General features: G+C 40.0%; 1 protein-coding gene across 1 annotated transcript in view; it reads right to left on the bottom strand.

Moving 5' to 3' along the window:
* Positions 1-1,950: 1,950 nt before the first annotated feature.
* The window catches only part of LOC129112447 (IQ motif and SEC7 domain-containing protein 3-like), an 86,268-nt gene continuing 67,238 nt past the window's right edge, over positions 1,951-20,980 (bottom strand). The window contains 8 exon segments of the mRNA XM_054624551.1: positions 1,951-2,568; positions 6,749-6,792; positions 7,126-7,218; positions 9,549-9,707; positions 10,111-10,210; positions 11,672-11,797; positions 15,626-15,765; positions 18,043-18,209. Coding sequence (XP_054480526.1) covers positions 2,008-2,568; positions 6,749-6,792; positions 7,126-7,218; positions 9,549-9,707; positions 10,111-10,210; positions 11,672-11,797; positions 15,626-15,765; positions 18,043-18,209 — 1,390 coding nt within the window. The 3' untranslated portion in view covers positions 1,951-2,007.

The raw sequence follows: 20,980 nt of genomic DNA, 5'->3' as shown, positions 1-20,980 counted from the left end.
TGTCCTCACACTGAAGGTCTAAAACAGTAATTGGTCCTCACAAAGATAGCTGTACAAGTACACACACACACACACACACACACACACACACACACACACACACACACACACACACACACACACACACACACACACACACACACACACACACACACACACACATACGCACACAAACACTCATCATCTCTGCCAGATTGTTTTTTTCCGCAACCTCTGTCTTTCCGCTGGGTGAAATTGTGAGTGGAAAAGGACAGAAAAGATGAGATAGAGACCACCCTGCAGTGCCTCTGTGATTATAAATCAACAAATCCGAAAGGTGGGGGTCAGATGAGAGCAGAGTTAACCGAACATCCATTCCACAGTACCTGGTGGGACTTGTGTTTAATTGATGGACGCATTCAGGCTAATGCAGTCGCTGACATATCTCAGAATGAAGGATGCGTCACAGGGCAATAGCATTTTGCAGGGGCTAAAGGTATCTTGCTTGTCCTTTCCGACACTATTCGAATGTGATATTTACAATCTAGGCTGGGGTGAAAGAGAAAGAGATCAGATAATGCATTCTTTTTGTCCCGTTCGTATTTAAAGCAGACTAGCCAACAGCACAAACAATACCATTAATGCCAGCATTTGCAATACAAGCTCTGTGTATGTGTGTGCCTCTGTAGTTTTTTTGCCTTTTTGAAAAATGTCAGACTGAAAGGTTAGGAGGGAAGAGAGTCACAAGGAGCTGAAACAAAACCTGGGAGTTGTACCGGCATAAAGAGACAGTGTCTGGATGCTTTGTGGGTGGAATCAGTCTTGCATTTATCCACCGACAGAATACACACAAAGGTGGAAAATATGCTTTACGCAAAACAGAATAAACACAGATGTTGACATTTAACAGTTGTAGCAGAAGCTTTGAGGAAATTCAAGGTGATTTCCTGAAAAAAAAAAAGCTAAGAAACGTTTCATAAACAACAGATGACAGTACACTGTACATATACTACATTTAAATGATGAATGGTTGTAGTTTGAGAAAAGTCCGAGAGCAGTTTCATCAGCTTAAACAATTTCAAATATGAAAAAGACTTTCCCTCCGTCAACATGTGGCAAGAGCTCGTGGGAAGCGTTGACAATATTAAATATGAAGAGTAAAAGACAAACAACAATCACCAGGACCATCCTGGGCGGACGTTTTGGTTTGGCAGAAATCCGTGTGATTGGTTGCCTTTATTTCCTGTCATACTTTTCACTGTAGAATGATCTATGGAGACTGACAATTGAGTGAGAGTGTTTTCTGATGATAGAGAGCCACAACACAACAGAGGAGCGGATGTTCAGTTTCGATATTCATTTTTTGTGCTCCTTGTGGGAGAAGCGCGATTTATTTTTTTTCAAAGCAAAGGAAGGATTTTTTTTTTCTTTCTTCTAGCCCTAGCGTTTAGTCAAGTGCAAAGGAGTCAGTGTTTAGTGGAGGCTATGTATTTTGGCACACGTTTTCAGTATTTCAGTAAGTGTCATCTATGCACGCACGCGCACATACAGCACAGTAGGCATGAGGTTTGGGATGATAAAAGCGAACAGAAGCGGAAGGTCCTCGGAGGGTGTCCAGCCATCACAGTCCATTTCTGTCGTTGGTGGTGGTGAATACTGGAACTAGAAGGAATCCATCCAGAAACTGAATATCTGTGTTTTCTCTAGCAAGTTAAAACTGACAAAAAGTTATAGAAATTTGTTAAAACTACATAATATTTCAAAATACATGTGGAATCAAGTAAAACTTTATATATGCACTTTATTTCTCATTTTTTTCTTTTAAAACTTAGATTTTTTTCTTTTAGTTTATTTTTTCATTAAATATATGCATATAAGTGAGATTCAATTATTTTTTTCATTATAGCTCTTTCCTCTGTATGTATATATGTACATTATGTACTGTTAAATAGGTAGAGAAGGGGTGGGGTTTATGTGGGAGTGTGTGTGGAAGAGTGTGTTTCAGGGAAAGAATACTAATACATTTATTTACACCATGCTCCGAGAGCCACTTGGGGTCCGGTGCAGACTGAGGCGGGGGTCCGGGGGTATATACTGGTGAGGGTGGTTGTAAGGCGGTGGTGGGGGAGGCAGCGGGGGCTGGTGGCCGTCGTTGCCATGGGAGCAGTCTGGCGAGCGGACCGGGGTGGACATGGCCGACTGACTGAGCTGGTGGTGGCTGTGGTGGTGATGCTGGTAGTGGTGATGGGTGGGCGTTTGGCTGAGGAAGGCCTCCATGTGTCCGTGGCCGCTGTTGTCGAGCATGAAGACCTTGACGATCTGCTGACACTGGATGAGTGTCTCGGGCCTCAGATCAGTCATGCTGACGGACGGCTGGTGGAGCTGCTGGAGGTGGAGGTGGTGGACGGGGGTGCTCGCCGCTGACTGCAGCTGCGGGTGCTGAGGTGGAGGCGCCGGCCCATGGGTTAGCCCCTGGGGCCCCTGCTGGAAAAGCAGCTCCCCCTGGTGGTTAAGAAGGGCCACGCTCTCGGGACTCCGAGCCGTGCTGCTGCTGAGCTGGTACGTCTGAAGCCTGTTGTGAATTGACACCTAGTTTAGAAAACAGCCAAGAGAACAGCATCAAATGTTATAAAGCTGGTTCCTCCTCTACAATCCGTCAAGCCCTCTTTTTGTGTTTTTTTTGGGGGTGGGTTGGTGAACGCACAGCACACTCACACACAGGGCATGCGTGGGGGCTTTTGGGTGTTGGGGGTCGGTGGTGGAGGTGTAAAAAATATTGTGACTACTGCTAACTCCCCTCCCTCCACCCCCACGGGTACTGGGAACAGTTTCGATTGGATGCTGGGAACACCAGTGTGTGACTGGGGTCAGGAGGAGGACAGAAGTGGGGAATGGGGATAAGAGATTTGGTGTGATGCTACAGAAGGGGCCCGGTGGTTCCAAAGGGGACACTGAGGGCCCCTGTGACTCCCTTCCAAACCACTGTGCGGCCACAGCGGACACGAGGAGAATTAGGGGGTCGGGGGTAACCAGAACATAGACGGAGTGCATACGAAGAAGAGGGAGAGGTGGAAGGAGAGGAGGTGAGCAGACTGACAACCACAGACGTCCACAGGCAACACTCATCAGAATGCAAACCTCCAGAAATCACATTTATTTCAGCTCTCTATTTTCTGCACACGCTTTCCTTCTGTCAAAGTTTGTTTTTCAGCAAACTGTTTTTTTCCCTCAAAGTGTATTTTCTGCTATCTGTCTTCCTTTATTGTTGGCTACCTTTCCTGGATTCTTTTTATGTTGCCTATTTTAAGAAACAAGTCAGGTTTCCACCACTGTTCTCAGAAAACAAAAATATATGAGTCATCACTCATGGAATGAGCACAATCCGAGATGCATATTACGTGTTTGTGAAAAAGTGTAAGCAACCTAAAAACATGAGGGACGCTATTTTAAGTAACTCTGACTATTATTAGAGGATTATGACCAAGTGAGAGCAACTATTTGCATGTTCATCCAATATTTTGACCACAACAGCCTGTTTTTATTGTTTTTATCATTTTCTCAGAATTTTGTGAAATCAAGCAACTTGGATTAGCATTCACACAGCAGCCAGTTTCCTAAATAAACCTATAAGAGCAATCCCAACAACAGACCTTATTCATTGTATTTATATATGTTCTTGTCATTTTAACATCCCTTGGAAACACATAAGAGCCTTATGTCAACTGAACCACATCCTCAATTATGTTTCCAGGATTATTTTCGCAATTTTAACAAACGTGATTGAAGTTGTTTATTGAAACAAAACTGAAACGCAACCAAATTACCAATATGTTATTTACTGACGTAAAATAAAAATAAGTCAACATTAATTTTTGCTTTCACGAGGGAAACTAATAGTTGTTGACAATGCAGGTTTGTTGTACAGGAAAGAAAGTGTTTAGACACTAGGCTGTTTAGTTTTTCTTCATATCAGTATCCCTCTCTTCTATGTACTATAAGCGTGCTGACTAACTGACTCCATACTTAGTTACGTAGTTCTTCAGATTTGCTGTAAATTTCTGTCTAAAGATCTTAGTTATAAATTATTTTTGAACCTACTGTGAGGATGTCAATCAGAATAAAGTTCCCCACAAAAACTCTTCAAAATGGCGACTGTGTGAATAAGGTCAACGGCAATTCACCTGCAATATAATGGACTTTTAATGTAAAGTATCTGAACTTAAGACAGGGCTTACAGCAGTGTTCTCCCGTTCTCTAAGAGGAGCTGATGTAACTCTGGTGTGAAAGAACTCCATTAACATTTGCTCCTAATCAATCTGCCAACCACTATTTCTACTTGACGACTTGGCACATATACTTAAGAGTACAGTATCAATGAGCTCTGAAGCACTTTAGATAAAGAATGAATGATTTTGTGACTTTCTGCTGACTTTCAAAAGTTTAAATTCTCAGTAGAAAATTATATTTTTTCCACAGAAGACCAAACTGATTTTTGAGTGTCCAAAGTGTGGGATTTATGCACTACCTAGTGCCCACAAAAATGCCCTCAGTGGAATGAAAAATATATACTACGATATGTACACAAAAATGTGTAAACAGCAAATGGGGGAAGCTCAGGAAGTCAATCCTGATCATCACCTAACTTAAACTCCATACTTGTCAGATTGATTGGTATTGATGTTTTCATCTAACTCTCACATGAAGGCACATGAACATATTTTCCAAAACTATTCCTTTCAAGCTAGCTGTCAATAAATGCCATGTGAATCAAGTGGCATGTTAGTAGGATCCTTATCCTTATGGAAATTCAACTTTTTTACCATTCAGAAAAACATTGGCTGACTGTGATTATCGATAAAATTAAAATATGTATGTCTACAAAATAGCAAACAGGACTGTTGTATTTGGATGGCAAGTGCATCAAATAAAGGAATGATAATTCACAACGTTTTATTGATTTGCAAGATTCACAATATAACTGACTCTTTTTCCAACACTGCATTAACATTTTAATTTATTTTTCTGTTATTCACAAGCATTCTAGTCATTTTGGTAACTAATCACATGTATGTGATTTGGACGGTGCAGAACCCAGCTGACATGTCTTTGCTCTGACGAGGCCAGGAGTGGGTGGATCATTAGCTGGATTGGTTGCACCTAAGGGAGAAACTGGCAGAGCTTTAAAAAGGGCTCCTATTTGAAGCACTCTGTTTGTCTGTCACTTCTGTGATGATGGCTTTCTTTGTGTTTGGTTTTGCTTTGTATGTCAAAAAAACCCAAACCACATATCTATTCAAAAGTGTGCCCAAACATGTCAGTGGTATTGCTGACTGACAGTCTGTTACCATGACTGTGTCTTCAAGGGTGTAGATTAGCAAAAAAAAACAAAGAAAAATAGGATTTTGAAAAAAACACATTGAAACTACTACTCTGAGGGGAGACAATAACATTTCAAAAGCTTATGATCAAATTCTTCTCATTTATAGAAATCCTGCTGTGGGATTCAGCCATTCATGCCTCTAGTATGAGCAGGATTCTCTATGTGACCCTCCTGCTTCCCAAGATAAATGTGTTTCGACAGCTAACGGCTCCCCACCAGCCACTGACATTTACTGCACACTGCATGGCAGAGGGGATGTCTGGCGGTGGAGGTAGCTCAGACAACCTTGAAGACTGGCCTGATCATCACTCCCTATTATGAGGACCCAAAGGCTGCTCAGAGAGAGAGAGAGAGAGAGCACTTGTATTCATAAAAAGAGCACATATTCCTTTGCATATACAAAAAACATCTTCATCTTTTTATGTCTCTTGTGCAGCAATGAAAGCATGTTTGCTCTGCTGTAATAATTGTCATTATACAGGCATGTATAGCTTTGAAAATGAAATAGCTCTGAAGCATTTTCAGTGCGACGTATATATGTCCTTTTGCTCTCACCAGTACATGAGTACAGATTTACAGCCTACAGTATAACAAGTGAGCTGTGTGAAATTTAACAGCCACTGAGGGTCAAATTGACCCTGTGTGTTTGTTTTTTTCACTCCAGCCCCTCAACTCCACAGCCAGAGAATTTACTAGGGAAAGGTCATCTGATGGTAATTGCAAAGCCCCATGGGTACTGTAGTTCAGTTTGCTCGGTTGCGTGCAGAAAATGTTCGCACGGTGAAGTTTCCCCCAGAGATCTTGCAGAGGGGTGGAGAGGTGACGTTTCTGGGTCAAATGAGCGTTAAATTTATCCGCCCCCATGTTACTGTGTTAATTAATGTCTCCGTGCTGCACGTGGGTACACACACACACACTATATGTATTCAACACATGTACTCAGCTACTTTGCAATGATGGCTGCTTTCTCTTTTACCCTTTAAACGTCCTAAAGGAGTCACAATTTCTTCCTGAGCTTGTGAAACTAATTACCACCTATCCCTTTTTTAGGCCTCAGATAACATTTAAGCCTCTGAGTCTGATGCATTTCCTGTGCATGGGTAGAACCTGTTATGATTTTATTAAATTCTCCAAAGCCACTATCTTTGATTTTCTGTACAGCAAAGTACTTTAATCTAATATATTTAGTTTGGTTGGGTTAACTCACATACCCACGACACTTTACCCAACAGAACTCTTTCTCTCATCGACTTTTCACCAACTTGACGCCTATAGCCCTAAAGTCATGACTATTCCTGGGGTTTCATCCTATCTCGTCCTACCTTGACGCTGAAACTCTGTACTGACTTACCTGTTATTTGGGACATGGCCCTAACACTGAGCACTTACCTCTACTGCATTGTGTCCACTTCTCTCATCTATCTCCAGGTTTCCTGGACAGAGAATAAATGGAGGGAAAAGAGACAGAAGTGGCAGCAAAATGTCTGTAATTTCATCTTACTGCTTATTAAAATGATTCTTAAGAGCAAAAAATACACTTGCACACTTTATATCACTCCACTCCACAGACAATAAATATAAGATTTGTTGAAGTGCTACACCCCTTTTTTTAAAGTATAAAATGTATTTTTCCTTTTCAATTATTAATAAAAACAGCAGTGGTTCAACTTTGTTTCAACAGCAGGAAAATTAATGCAACTGAGGAGAAGGTCTCTGCAGTGGGTTTTAAAATTAAAAAGCGGCGGTGCACACACACTCACACTCACCTGATGCGGAGCCCGGTTTGCCGCGCAGCTCTAGCTGTGTGCCGTTGTTCTTTACTGAGTGTGTCTTGGCTCCCTGCTGCTTTTCCAGCTCCCCTGCAGAGAACAGAAGACAAAAGTGATCCATTATTTACACACCATGACAGAGGGCAAAATAGGTAGTCAGACAGGCAGGTATAGAAATAGATGGGTAAGAGTAACAACATTAATCGGCATAAGTCTACTTTCTTTTAAATGCAGAACACACACGCTCTTGTTGCCTGCCCCTCCCACTCTCCCCTCTAATCTCAAAACACAACTTGCCATCTCACTAATTACACTTCACACTTGATGGTAATTGCATGTCATTTCCAATCATGATGACTAAATGTTGTTTTCTCTCCATCACTGCTCTGCATTTTGATTCTGTGCTGCAAAACTGCCAGGCTGCGACCTTACAGCTGGAGGAGGCAGGTTTTTTTTAGCATTATTGGGCAAAAAATTCAATAATATTCTTTCTTAATATTGTAATTCAATGGGCAGTTTTCTGGAAAAGCCCCTATGACCATCTCACAAGACAAGCAGGGACATATGCACATACATGAACTAATTTCAGAGATGGAGAGAAAATGTTGGCAATAATAGTTTAGCCTTCTGCTAACCGTAGCTGTCAAGCCAAAGGCTAAACTCTTAAAGATGGAGAGAGAATGGCCTTTGCCCCAAGCGACTGCTGTAACCACTGTGAGGCTAGCTCAGCCTCTCTTTTAGTCCTTCTATTTTGGGTTGCCAATGCAGGAATAGCAATTTTCCCCACAGGATATGCTGCCGTTGAATCAGGCTTTCACAGATGTGCATGCACATCTGCATTTGTAGTACAGCCAATAAAAAAACGCCCTCTCTCTAAAATGGAGTCTCCCCTAACTGGCTAGATTCTCTAAGGCCTGAAAACCGAGCCAAGAGGATCTGCAGTAATGTAATTTGCTCTCCGACCACTTGAAGTAGAAATATGCTAAAAGTTATTATGGGCTATTTGCCCAATGACGTCAAAAATGTTGTGCCTACCCCAGTTTCAAGGGTGAACTACACAATGTGTACCAACTCATTGTGTTGCAAGTGTACAAAAATGTGACAAACAGGAAGTGTCCTAACTGGTAGTTGATTAACTGGCAAAGGGATCAGATGAAGCTATAAATAAACAGTGGCAACACTTTATTTGGTTGGTATTTTCCCATTGCTTCATTTAGATGCTTTCTGTAAATAAGCATATGTTGTGGTAGTAATTATAGAGTAAGACAGGTTTTTAAAAGGAGTAATTATTTCAAGGAAATTACTATCGTACTTATAATTAGCACATTCAAGTTTTTTTTCCAGTTGAATATACACTTTGATGGACTTAAACAAGGTAATGATCGAAGTTATAGTTAGGTCTACAGACTAGAGCACAGGAATAGCGAACAACAATGCTTGTTGTTGTTTTTTTTTACTAAATTCACCATATGAACAGAAACTGTGATTTCTCCATCCTTCCTCAGAGAGGGAAAGCCCAAACATAAGTATGCCAGCCTCAGGCATGTTTGCTAATGTGCCAACAATCCAAAACCCTTAGAGGAGAAAGGGTGATGTAGCGCTTTTCTGTGCCAGCAATCATTCTTGTTCTAGATTTTGTTCCTATGTCTTTGAAAAAACGTTTTGTTTGCATGCCTTTTTTAACAAATATGTCGCAACATGAGTTCTTATTTGTGTGCGTGTTGGTTCAAATTGTGCACAGCTGTCTGTCCTTGCTCCACTCTACAGAGATAAATAACTTCCGTCTGTCAACCACTGCCTGTCCGCATATGTTGTTGCCTGCTCTCCCGGGGTGCTGGCCCTCCCTCTCTGTGAAGGGTTGCGTCAAATACCAGCAGGGATGCTCCCTTTGATGCCCACTGGCTCTTTATACTCCGGTTTTCCGTGTGGGTCTAAGTATGCGCATGTCTTATTGTCTGGAGAATTTCAAATGCACGTAGACCCAAACAACTCAGATGCCTGGCAGCTTTGAGGAACACTGGCCTGTTTTCACCTCCAATTTGCTGGCCCCCTGCAGTCTGATTGAGCTGCAGTGCACCAAAGGAAACAAAATGCAAAAGTATTCCTGCACCTACACAGGTTAGCAAATAACACAAAACAAAAAATTGATGACTTCTGACTCCTGTGTACTATCTGAGGACTTATTGATTCCCACACAGCGTATCTAAGAATCCACATTCCAAGATGTGAGATTATTGATTTGGTTAAAAATGTAAAGCAAGCTAGCATTGCCAGAGGAGGATTCACACACACATTTCAGTTGAAGGACCTTCTCCATCACATGTATATATGTCACATATATATACACGTCACATATATGTATGTGTCTCCAGTCTTTCATTGTTATACGGGAAAAAAAACCTAGAAAGACAGACACTTACACTCGATACGTATCTGCTCCATCTCTGACACCTCTGCGATTGACTCCTTCAGGTCTTCTACAAACTTGAGCAGCTCCTCAGCACTTTGGGCGCAGAAGTTAAGTACCTGCTTCTTGTCTGAGCCAAAAGGTGAGAGGATGGTGATGCCATGAGGGTAGTCTGGGGAGCACAGAAGACATTGAGTTGTTGATTCAGGAGAAACAAGAGACATTTCAAGAACAGATTGCAAAGTATTGGCGAGTTTAATACTACAGGCATTAAAATACCTTTGAATGTTGATCGGTTAACTATTTTTGTTCTCCTTTTGGAGATATTGTATGAAAACACCAAATTAAGCATGCACTGTGGACTGTAGAGGGTTGGGATTGTACATTTTGAAAACTAAGTTCAATTCATGAGAAGAAGTTTACATTTCAAACCTATTTCAAATACAGCAATAACGCCTACATCCTTGTACAATCAACAATTTTCTTTGTTTTGCAACAGTCCAAAGTATTGGGTGATATTATGTTTCATGTTTTTCATTGCGGCTGTCTGCAGTGTAGACATTATTTTATCTTACATTCATTTTCAAACAGGTGAAACTGCATGCCGAGTAGGCCCATTGCTTTGCAGAAAGTGTAGGCTGCAGAACTCTTCTTCTTTGGGCAAAGCTTCAAGATCTGCAAAGAAAAACAATAAACCAGTTATAGCAACAAACTGAGTGACAGAGAGCTCAATGTTCAGAAATCGTTGTGACTGTCACTGATATGAATCATTTATCATATGCATTGAATGTGTTGCAACTCTGTTATGTTTACTCTGTACACATGACAGCTATTGCACTTGTGTCCATCCTGGGAGAGGGATCCCTCCTTTGATGCTCTCCCTAAGGTTTCATCTTTTTTTTTTTCTTTTAAAGGGCTTTTTGTGCCGATGTCATATGCGTACAGATTGTATAGCCCTCGGAGGCAAATTTGTGAATTTTTTTGGGCTATACTAAATAACTTTAATTTAATTGAATTGGTATGTCAATGTCACAGAGCAATTTCAAAGGAATCTCAGAAAGAGCAAATACTTTGGTAATTCAAAATTTACTCAAAGTGCAGAAAGAGTCAATATTAATATGCAATACAAGCTTCAAAGCGTATCAGATTGTGCACTAGTGCTCTTTGAACAACAACACCATGGCGAGCCTATATCAGGATGTATTTGAGATGTTACGGAGCTTTTTCATCGAATGACCTTCTCGATAGAGAAAGATGAGGCTCATCTGTATTGCAGCGCTACTGTTGGGTATAATTTACCAGGCGAACCATTTTAAAACAATACATCATGTGGCACATTAAACACTACTTGACATTTTCAAGCTACTAGAACAGGGGCCACATTTAAAGAAAGGTCCCCGTCACTTTCATTTTGCATTAAAGTCCAAAATGTCTGCCCCACTCTCAAAGCTGTCAGGAGAAAGAAGCCTCCGCTAACTTTTAGAGCCAAATGAACAGAATTCCATTGTGACGCTTGAAGATGACTCCTTGTACCTCTTACTCCAAAACTGGCCTTCTAACCTCCTTTTCCTGCAGCTATACCAATTACTTTTTATGCTTAAGCACAAAAGGGAGGGGGAAATCTGCTCCGTTTGCTGGACTGATATCAAAATCTGACATAATTATGAGAGTAGTTAAACACTTTGGATGGATAACCCCTATGTGCCTCCTTATGGGCACATTCATTATGCCTAACATTAAACCTTTTGATAATTATCCAATTTTCACAACTTTGGACCAAATGATTACCTTGCTGTGCTATGAAACACAACTTTATTACTGGCCCTTAAAGCTGCTCTGTAGGGGACAGCTATTTGCTTATGAGTGAACTGCAAAACTACATTTACGTCTATCTATTATTAAAAAGAAAGGGCCGGAGGGGACAGATGTATGAAACAACAACAAGGAAGAGAGGGAGCTCACAGTCGAGGTAGGTGATGGTGCATTGCAGCTCTAAGTGTAAAATAAGCAGCTTTAAAGATTGACTGTTTGCAGCAGAAACAACACATTTTGGGGTGGTTATAAAGATACAGTAAACAACATGTAAAGGAAAACTATGCATTATTACACTGAATCCCTCTTTTATCGTATACTCACCACAATGAGATCATTGAAGAGGAAGACTTCTCTCTGGTGTGCTGCCTGTTTTTGGGCCTTGTTGACATCGGTCACCTCAAAAAGTCGACTGCAGCACACCAGTCTTCTATGAGGGACAGAGAGAACCTGCAGAGAAAGACACAGACATCCAGGTAAAAGGGGATCTTCAATCACTCAGATTAAGTGTCTGAAAAGCTTGAAAGTCATTCAAGACGTATGAAGTAGAGACTTTCCCCTCAGATAAAATCTTCTCCTCAGGGGAAAGAGTATTAAAGTGAAACAGGGAGACTTTCAATACAAATGACTTTTGGCTGGAGTACTGCACATTATTCACTGGGGTTAAAAGCTGAGAAAAAAGAGTATCAGAGAAAAAAAACATTAAACTCAGTTTGCTGAGACAAACTGAAACAAAATGAAGACTGACCTAAAAAAAAAATTAGGAGATAAGGATAAGCCAGCATGTTGTTTCAACTGTGTTCCCCTGAGGAGAACATAGGCATAAATGCAGGTTAACATGTTATTATTCTTAACTTTTCTGTGCTAGTAAAGACGTTTCTCACCTTTTCTATTTGATTAGATGTGAAAAAGCAAAAAGTCTAATTTTTAGTATTTGAGAAAATTGAAATTTATTGTTGCTTGCTATACCTACTTCTAGTAGATGGAGCAACCCTAGAGTAAGAGTAGAGAAGTCTTGCTCTAAAAGAGCTGTCCTGCCAAAAGTCCCAAAAGCAAAACCTTTAATGAGTTGCTGTCAAATTGAGTGTTGTATTTTTTGCGATATACATCTTCCTGTTTAGTCATTAGCAACTTAAGAACAAAAGGTGGTAACAATTCACTTGGAGGTCCATTTATAAAGTTGTTTTTTTTGCTAGAGGCCTGGCTTCTCCTCTTAGACTTAAGTGCTTTTCGATGTTTAAGCAGATTATACAAAAATGGCGGCGACCGATCAAATCATGTTCTCACACTATTGTCTCTCTGAGTAGTCTCCATGTTGGATTACAGTTGTTCCCCTCTTCGTGATAAAGTACACCCATCCGTGGCCTCTGATCCATTTTGTCTTTGTGCATTTCCAATTTTAATTCCCTGTGCTCCCTGTGGACTATTTGCAAAGCAGTGAGTACATGCGCAGCCTCCTTTTCTTTCTCTCACGCTCTCATCTCTCATCACTGCAGGGTCTACTGACTCCCACCCAGCTGGTCAAAGCCAGCCTGCTTTTTCATTACACTGTCAGAAACATGGAAAGACATCATTAGCTTGAAATGCCTTATGCGTGTTCGACAAAAAGAAAAAGAAGAACCATATAGAATGCTATTAATAAACAATTTGACAGGATAGAGTTAGTGATACAATTATCAAATTAATTGTATGACTAAATAAAATTGTATTGTACAATGTTATCCAGATCAAATATTTAAGGACTTTTTTCGTATTTTGTGGGAGAAACCGTTAGGAGGTATAATCACTTCATCACATTCAGGAATAGTTGTTGCAAGGCTTTCATCAAGTCATCAACTATTAATCAGCAAAAAGCAAACTCCTTTTATTAGGAAAATCTTTCTAATGTTAACCCTTTTTCCATGGGTTTTAAATCCACATTAAAGGGATTTTGACACCTGCTGTTCAATATTACCAAAGAAGAAACTTTTTCTAAGTCTTTTTATGGCAGACAGCTGCCAAAGGAAGGAATAGTCTCTTCCTGTCACAACAATCCATCATTGTTTTGGCTATGACAACACTCCCTCTGTCATCCTATGGCTACTCATCCATCACTGAGAGACACTGAAAGGCAAAAAGGCACAAAAACAAAAAAAGACAGCGGGAATCTTTTCAATGTCATTGCTCCAATGTCATTCTGAAAGCAAACAAGGAATGATGGAGATTAACTTAAACTAATTAAAAGTATATTTATAGTGAGATTCATCCAAACATCATGTTCTATCTTGCGGATGTACAGGAAGACGAGACTATAGACAAGACTAAGAGTCTATAGTAAAGAGTTAAACAATGCTAGCATGCTGATGTTTTTCAAAATGTTCAAGCCTCCTCAAGGTTACATCTCACATACATTTTCACATTTGACAGCACACTACGAGTTTTAAAAAGAAAGGAAAGTAAAAGAACCTGCAGGAAACCAGAATCTTTAAACTGTCTCTTGAATGTGGATAAGGGATGTCATGATATAGATATTTTGCTACAATGATTATTAAGTACAAAAGAGTCAATGATAACAATATTATTGTTTAATATATTGAAAATAAAAATGTTATTAGTCAAATTCATCTTTAAATATGTTTACTGTGTGTTTCGTCTCTCTCTTTCTTGTTTCCAAAGGACTCGAGAGAGAGTCTGTAACTATAACTGTATATATAAAATGATTGATGATGATGGCAGGCACAGGATGATTTACACTCTATTATGATGTGTATTATTAACATGATATCAATATTTCATTTTTAAAGGTCACGGTTATCACCAACAATATATCGCAACTACCCTGATGTGAACACAATCTGTGTTTGGGAAACAAATCAGCAATTTTCATATCTATATTTCATGACTAAAGGATAAAAATAACTCCCTGAACTTTTGAATCCTTTTTAAAAAGCCTTTCAGTGTTATGAGTGTGCTCACAAAGCACCTTTCCACATGAATCAGTGTAATCAGTCATTTACAAAGCTGTCTCTGACTTTTAAAGTCTACAACAAATCAAACTTTGCACAGAAATATTCACACGATGAATGAAAACAATAGCCACGAGTGAATGTCTGTAGTTGACTCTTAACTAAAGGACATTCCAGTGTGGTTCAAATGCTTACATTGCTCATGTGCACTGACCAAGCCTTTCAACCTTAAAAGAGACTCTAATGATAGCGGTGGTTAATGACGTATCTAGCTGGAGTAATGACCTGAGGTAATGATCAGGCCGCTGATGAGACATTTAATGGCTAATAAATGTGCTCTGCTAAAACAACTAGGTCTAGGTGATAGTGATGAGGCCTTGAATAATGAGTAGGTGTCTTGGACTGCACTGAGTGACATGTTTTTGTGTGATTAATCTTGCTTACAATTCTAGCGAGCCAGGAAGATTATAAAACGTGCTGTTTAAAATAGATCAAATAATTTGTATAACTGTGTAATGGATACAACGATTCTGTGTTTTTAATCCCCATTAAGTAATTGGTGAATTTTCTACCGTGTCTGATGATGAAAACAGTAACTGTACCATCAGCTCAACCCCATCTGGGAATAATTTTAACTTTCTTTACTGTGTAATTAATATATTGCACTATGTTTATCTTTGACTTTTAAACATGAAGAATAAGGATTTGTTTTGTTCTTTAGACCCGGTTCTCAAGTTAAACTATGCATAATACAATTCAAAGGTTTGCTTTTAGTGATGAACCCACTGAAATCATCACCAGACCCTGCTGTTCCCCTCTGCTTTAAGTACCATTTTAGCATCTTTTAGCTCGTTATTTTATTTTTATTGCCCACAGCTTTGTTTATGGTCCACTCTTAATGTACCAACATCCTTCCCAGATGTAAAAAGTAGTTGTTTTCAGCAACAAAACCTTTTAAAAACCAAGTCGACACCACATGCCCTTCACCACATGGCAGATAGACAAAGTTAGTGACTAGCTTTTGAACATTGTGTGGAATTTAGCAGCTTAAGAGCCAGATATTTACCAAAGGAGTTGGTTGAGACCAAAAACAGAGGATGAAGAGATTGTATTTACATCTGCCAGGTATGCTAACAATTTGTAAGTGTTTGTTGCACTTCCCCAAGAGACTAAAAAATATAAATGAATGCAGGTTAAGGTTTAACATGGCTTCAGTCAAAGCTAAGCAAAGGTCAGGGTTTGCTATGTTGTTGTACTTTAATTGCTAAGGAATGCATTACGTTACTGTAGATCCTCACAAGTATAGAACAAAAGTGCGTCTGTGTGTCCTTACTGTTTTCATGCCTACGATGGACTGCTCAACCTTGGAGACGTAGGTGACGTGATCTTCGTTGGAGCGTAACTCCCTCAGTTGTATTCTTTCGTAGATTCCCACCACCATGTCTCTTGGGATGTCTGCTCCATCATCCACACCTAAAATGGGAATGGGCTGATTACACACAAAGTCTACACACATCACTTTGAATTTAACCAGACATTTCTGTCCATCAGAAGGAACATGGAGTTACTGCTGTTGTAACAGTGGTAGAGGAGCCATTGTGTGTCTACTCTGGCTTAAATAAAGAAGGTATGTGTCCCTGCATAAAGGGACACATACCCTTACATATTGTGCTGACGCGCGTTTGTTTTGCCTCGTTATTTGATTTGAGAGTGGAACAAAATTCAATTTCAGAGCCACAGAGAACTCTTTCTCTCCTTGTCTGTCCTTCTTTGAATTTTTGTCTTTCACTGTCTCCATTAAATAATGACAGAAGGCAGTGTGAGAGGAGGTTAATTGGCAAGTGAAAGGTTAACACCCGTGGAAGATTTTCTGTCTGGAACACAGTGCAGTTCAAGGCCATGGCATTTCAACGCAGGTAGAGCTGCATGTCATTAGGCTGAAAGGTTGCCCCCAGAGATGCTCCCCCATTATATCCGCACAGCTGTACCGTGCTGTGTGGTACATTGAGTTTTCAATGGGGCAGGATGTGTTTGGAGAAAATGAAGCCGCCACAAGTGACGGCGGTGACAGTGAGGAACCCTGGGACACCGCTGAGACATCACTACACATTATGGAGTCGGAGGGAGTGGAGGAGATGTCCGGGGGGATATGTGTGTAAAGTGTCAGATAAATAAGTGACTTTATATTTTTTGCTGAATGCCTCTCTCCTTACACTCCTCACAACTTCACTGCTTTCTGTCTCTTTGCATGGTTTGCACAGTTGGTTGGTGGTCCAGGCTGAAATATCTAAAATATTGAATGGATTAACATGACATTTTAACATTTATTGTGCTCAGAGGATGAATGACATTTGTGATCCCCTGACTTTTTATTTAGATTTCACTTATGTGAAATATATCAACATCTTCAGGATGGATTAGTACTATTTTCTTACTGGCACTCGTGGACCCCAGATGATAAATCCTAGAAATAATGACTTTGGTGATTCCCTGACTTTTCTTTTAGGGCCACTTGTGGTTTAAATTAAAGCTCTCCAGAACACATTTATGTCTCCCTGGTGATAAATTACAGTAACTTTGGTTTAAAGTGGCACCATCAACATGCCAAAAATGTAATTAGTCCAATGCTTTGATTTATGACTAAATACCTGAAAAACTGGAAAGAAAAGGTGAACTGAACTTTGTGTAAATCTGAGACTACCCCTTCTATCCAGTAATTGAGATGCTGCAATTTACATTTTTCAATGAGCTGACATAAAGGATTAATTTACGGTGGAGGCTGGTTTATATTATATTGGCCCATTGTGGAATAGCTTAGGCACAGACAGTCTGTTTTAAATGAGATAATGAATGTTCTGTGGTTCTTCATTACAATTGGTTTCTGGTGCATAATTGCATTTCACCTCAGTCAATTAGTTGATTGAGTTATTCTTCTGTCAGTGTGTATGAGAGATGTGACGGAGAAAAGAAAAAAAGGATAAAGAAACAGGGAGAATACAAACAAGGAAAGATGGATAAATAAACAGACCAAATGATATTCTGACTGAGACAAAACAAGATAAGAGAATGCATAAAGAGACAGAGAATACATAGTAAACTGAACAGAAGGCAAATAGAGAAGCCAAGAGAGAGTGGCTTATTTTAATTTGCATAAGATGCCGAAATTGATTTCTCAACTTAATTTAATTGTTGGGAACAGTCTGGGTGAATCTATTAAAGTTGTTCTGCATCGACCTCAGCGTTCCCTGATTGATTGAGCAGAGGGAAAGCAAAACTACAACGCCGCTGTCTCGTCCTCACCGCTCGCAGAATGAGCATCTGTCTGCATACGGGAGACACGAATTACAGGTGCTTTCTGTCGGCGTCGCTATGAGTTGTGAATGCATAAAGCAAGGCCGGCGGGGATAGAAATATTAAATTATTATTATTTTTATCTGAATTTATGCAGGGAGGTTTGATTTAACACAGATCCAAACACAGTTTGACACTGACTCACTTTCACTGATTCATCTTGTTGGAGGATTGAGTAGACTGATTTTTGTTGACATTGTAGTAGGTAGTATTCAAACTATTGGGAAATAGTCACAAAATAATAATAACACACATAAAATATTCTCTGTTGACACACAAGCACATAAACACACCTAAACACAATCCTACATTACATAAGCTGATTATGTCAAATAATTAATGTCACTTTAACTCCCTTAATGAGCCTCTACACACCTGCTTAAATGCTGTGCCACTTACCTCGTAGGTTGCGTATGAAGTCCTCCAACATCATCTTGCGGTCGGGCTTGATGTTTGGACTGTACATGTCAGTGTTGAGCAGGATGATGGCGAAGGCCAGGATGAAGATGGTGTCTGGGTTGTGAAACTGCTGCACCACATCGGGGTTACACATGCAGTAGCGCTGGCTGTTGGTGTAAAGGATGGAGAGAAAGAAGAGGGTAGAATTAGAGGAGGAAAAAAAAAAGAATGAAGGTGGAGGGTAAAGAAGGCAGGTAGTAATATATGTGGGTCATGGCAGAGGACACAAACATGGAGGAGGGAACAGGAAGGTAGGGGAGGCCAGTCAGAGGGAATGATAAGTACGGAGAAAGATGAGATAGGAAAATATATAAAGCACAGGAATATGAGGACAGATAGGAAACGATAAAATGTGAAAAAGACACAGATTAATATGTTATACTAAAACACTAAAGGCATCGTTCAACACACAACTATGCTGATAAATGCCTTGTCACAGGCTGAGCATGAGAGTGTCGCACAGAAATAAGAGTTATGACTTTAATTTTTCGCTTGTGGAGCTGTTTGCTGCCTTTCAGCAACAAAGAACCTAACAATGCTGCTCAAACGGTGTCTCTCTGTATAAGCACATTTGTCCCACTGGATTGGATGGTTCTACGGCTTGTGCACTAAACCCAAGAAAGATGATGCCGAGCCACACAACCTTCACCGAGCCATATTTAAACACTCTCCAATATTTATGGGCATGGATTAATGCAGGTTGTTACTCTGACGAAGAGAAGAAATACTTTGAAATATGAAAATTTCAACCTTGGTACTTCTGCAAAAGAATGCAAAAGAAGCCAGGGTAATTTTTATGTAGTTCCCAAAAAAAGAAAACTAAATTTTAAAGCTTGAGAATGGGCCTCTCTGTGTGTGGTTATGAAAACCCTGAATCTAACAGATTTGTAGACAACTACTTCTGGGGTTTGCATACGTGTGTGAGAGTGTGTTTTAGAAAGATGTGCCCAGAGGAGAGAGAGAATTTGTTTCTCTGTGAAGTGCATAGACTCTTGAATGAATAATACAATAGAACAACATCTACTGTGTGTGAGTAATCGGACAAAGCAATACACAGGGTATGAGGAGAATGAGAAGGTGTGTGTGTGTGTGTGATTGTGTGGACCCTGTGGGCTCAGTGCTGGCGTGTGTACTGTAATGTTACTTTAATCATTCATTTCCATTGAGGCTGTAGCACCTTTTTGCAGACCCACTGAGCCGCATTATTGAAATCTAATGTCTCTGTGGGATTTAATAAAGACAAATATATTGGTATGAATAAAGTAGGTTCGGATCGTCACACACACTTTTTTTTACGTGTTTATGAACACTGCTTAAACCTTGCAAGTTTATCAAAAAGGAAAAACAGAGCTTTTTTTTTTTTTATATATGTTTATATATTTATATATGTTGTAATAAGAGCGTAATTCACCAGCTGCCATATATTACTAAAGGTGTTAAGGGCTGTATTCAACTTGTGAGGAAGACTACAGACACTACTCAGGGCTCAAAAAATCCCCCAACTACTATGCATTTTTAGGTCAAATAAAAAATAAATCATTTAGCTGGTTTTAAGTGTCCTTAAAAGAAGCAAGAACTGATTATGAATCAAGTATAATGCAATTATATTATTGGAGATCTGAATTTGTTTGAGTGCATTATGCTGTATGCAAGTTATGTGGCTTTTGTCTTGTATACGCACATGGAAAGCTTAATGACCATTTAATCATTACTTATTATTTACTAGATATACATCTATATAAATAAAGAAAATAACATCTATATATAATTTGTATATACTTGTGTTTTTTACTGAGGGACCATTGATTTCATTGCGTCCCCTTACTTGTAACTGTGTGTTCGTGATATACAGTATTTGTTTTAGCCTGGTAATCAAAGGGCTTCACACAGCTGCTTATTCATATCTCAGTGTCTAAAACCCGTGACTCCGCAGCAACCATCAATTATGATCTTGTCTGTAAATCCTTATAGCACCAGGCACTGAAAAGCCTCAATTTGTGCTGTTTTATAAGTGGGCTCTTACTCTGCAGAGAGAGACGTGGAAAAATTACTGACCAAAAAACAACAATAAGAGGGTAAAAACATGGACCACGATGCTGCTCAGCGAGTGATCTTGGTCTTCATATTTGGCACATGCTGCTGTCTTCCAAACTGATTTTGTTTTTTGTTGCAGATGCTAAAGATGGTGTAATCCAACAGTCATTTTGTACTCTGTGAGGATGGATTTTGGTGCAAGATTATACACATCGCATGATCTTTATCTATAATAACCATAATAGAAAATACAGCAGGCGTTTGTGACTGCAGGTTGAGTAAATTGTGATACTGCAATGTAATGCAGACGTGAAAATATTAACTGAATATATCTGCAGCATTGGGAGCTGGCTCATATTTGCTCATTCATTAGCACACTGACGCAGCAGATACTGAAACTGCTGGCTGCTTTTCACTTTTTCCCCTCTCCATTTTTCACTGCTGCTTCAAATCCCCTTCACTTACTTGGGAGATTTCTTTCTTTCTCCATGTGTGTGTATATGTGTGTGTGTTTGGAGGCATATCAAAGCCCAGGAGCAGGGGGGGGGCAGGCACAGAGAGGCAGTGGCGGTTATGCAACGGCAGTTATTTATAAACCTTCCTCTCTCTCTCTCTCTCTCCTTTTCTCCCCTTCCTTCCTTCCTTTTCCCAGTTTGTGTCCCCTTACCCCCATCGTCCCTCACCGTCTTCTCTCTCTCTCTCTTACTCCTGATAACATGCAGAGCCTGCCTGATGTCCAAACATTACCAGTGCCAACATCTCTGCCCACTCACAATGCCGCCGTTTTTTCTCCTCATTTGGCACCTCGACAACAGTGGCGGGTGGTTGTTACTCCAGAGGGGCT

The sequence above is a fragment of the Anoplopoma fimbria genome, chromosome 23 (assembly GCF_027596085.1).
Source record: "Anoplopoma fimbria isolate UVic2021 breed Golden Eagle Sablefish chromosome 23, Afim_UVic_2022, whole genome shotgun sequence".
NCBI lineage: Eukaryota > Metazoa > Chordata > Actinopteri > Perciformes > Anoplopomatidae > Anoplopoma > Anoplopoma fimbria.
Note: the sequence above shows the minus strand (reverse complement) of the source record. Positions and strands in the feature narration are given on the sequence as shown.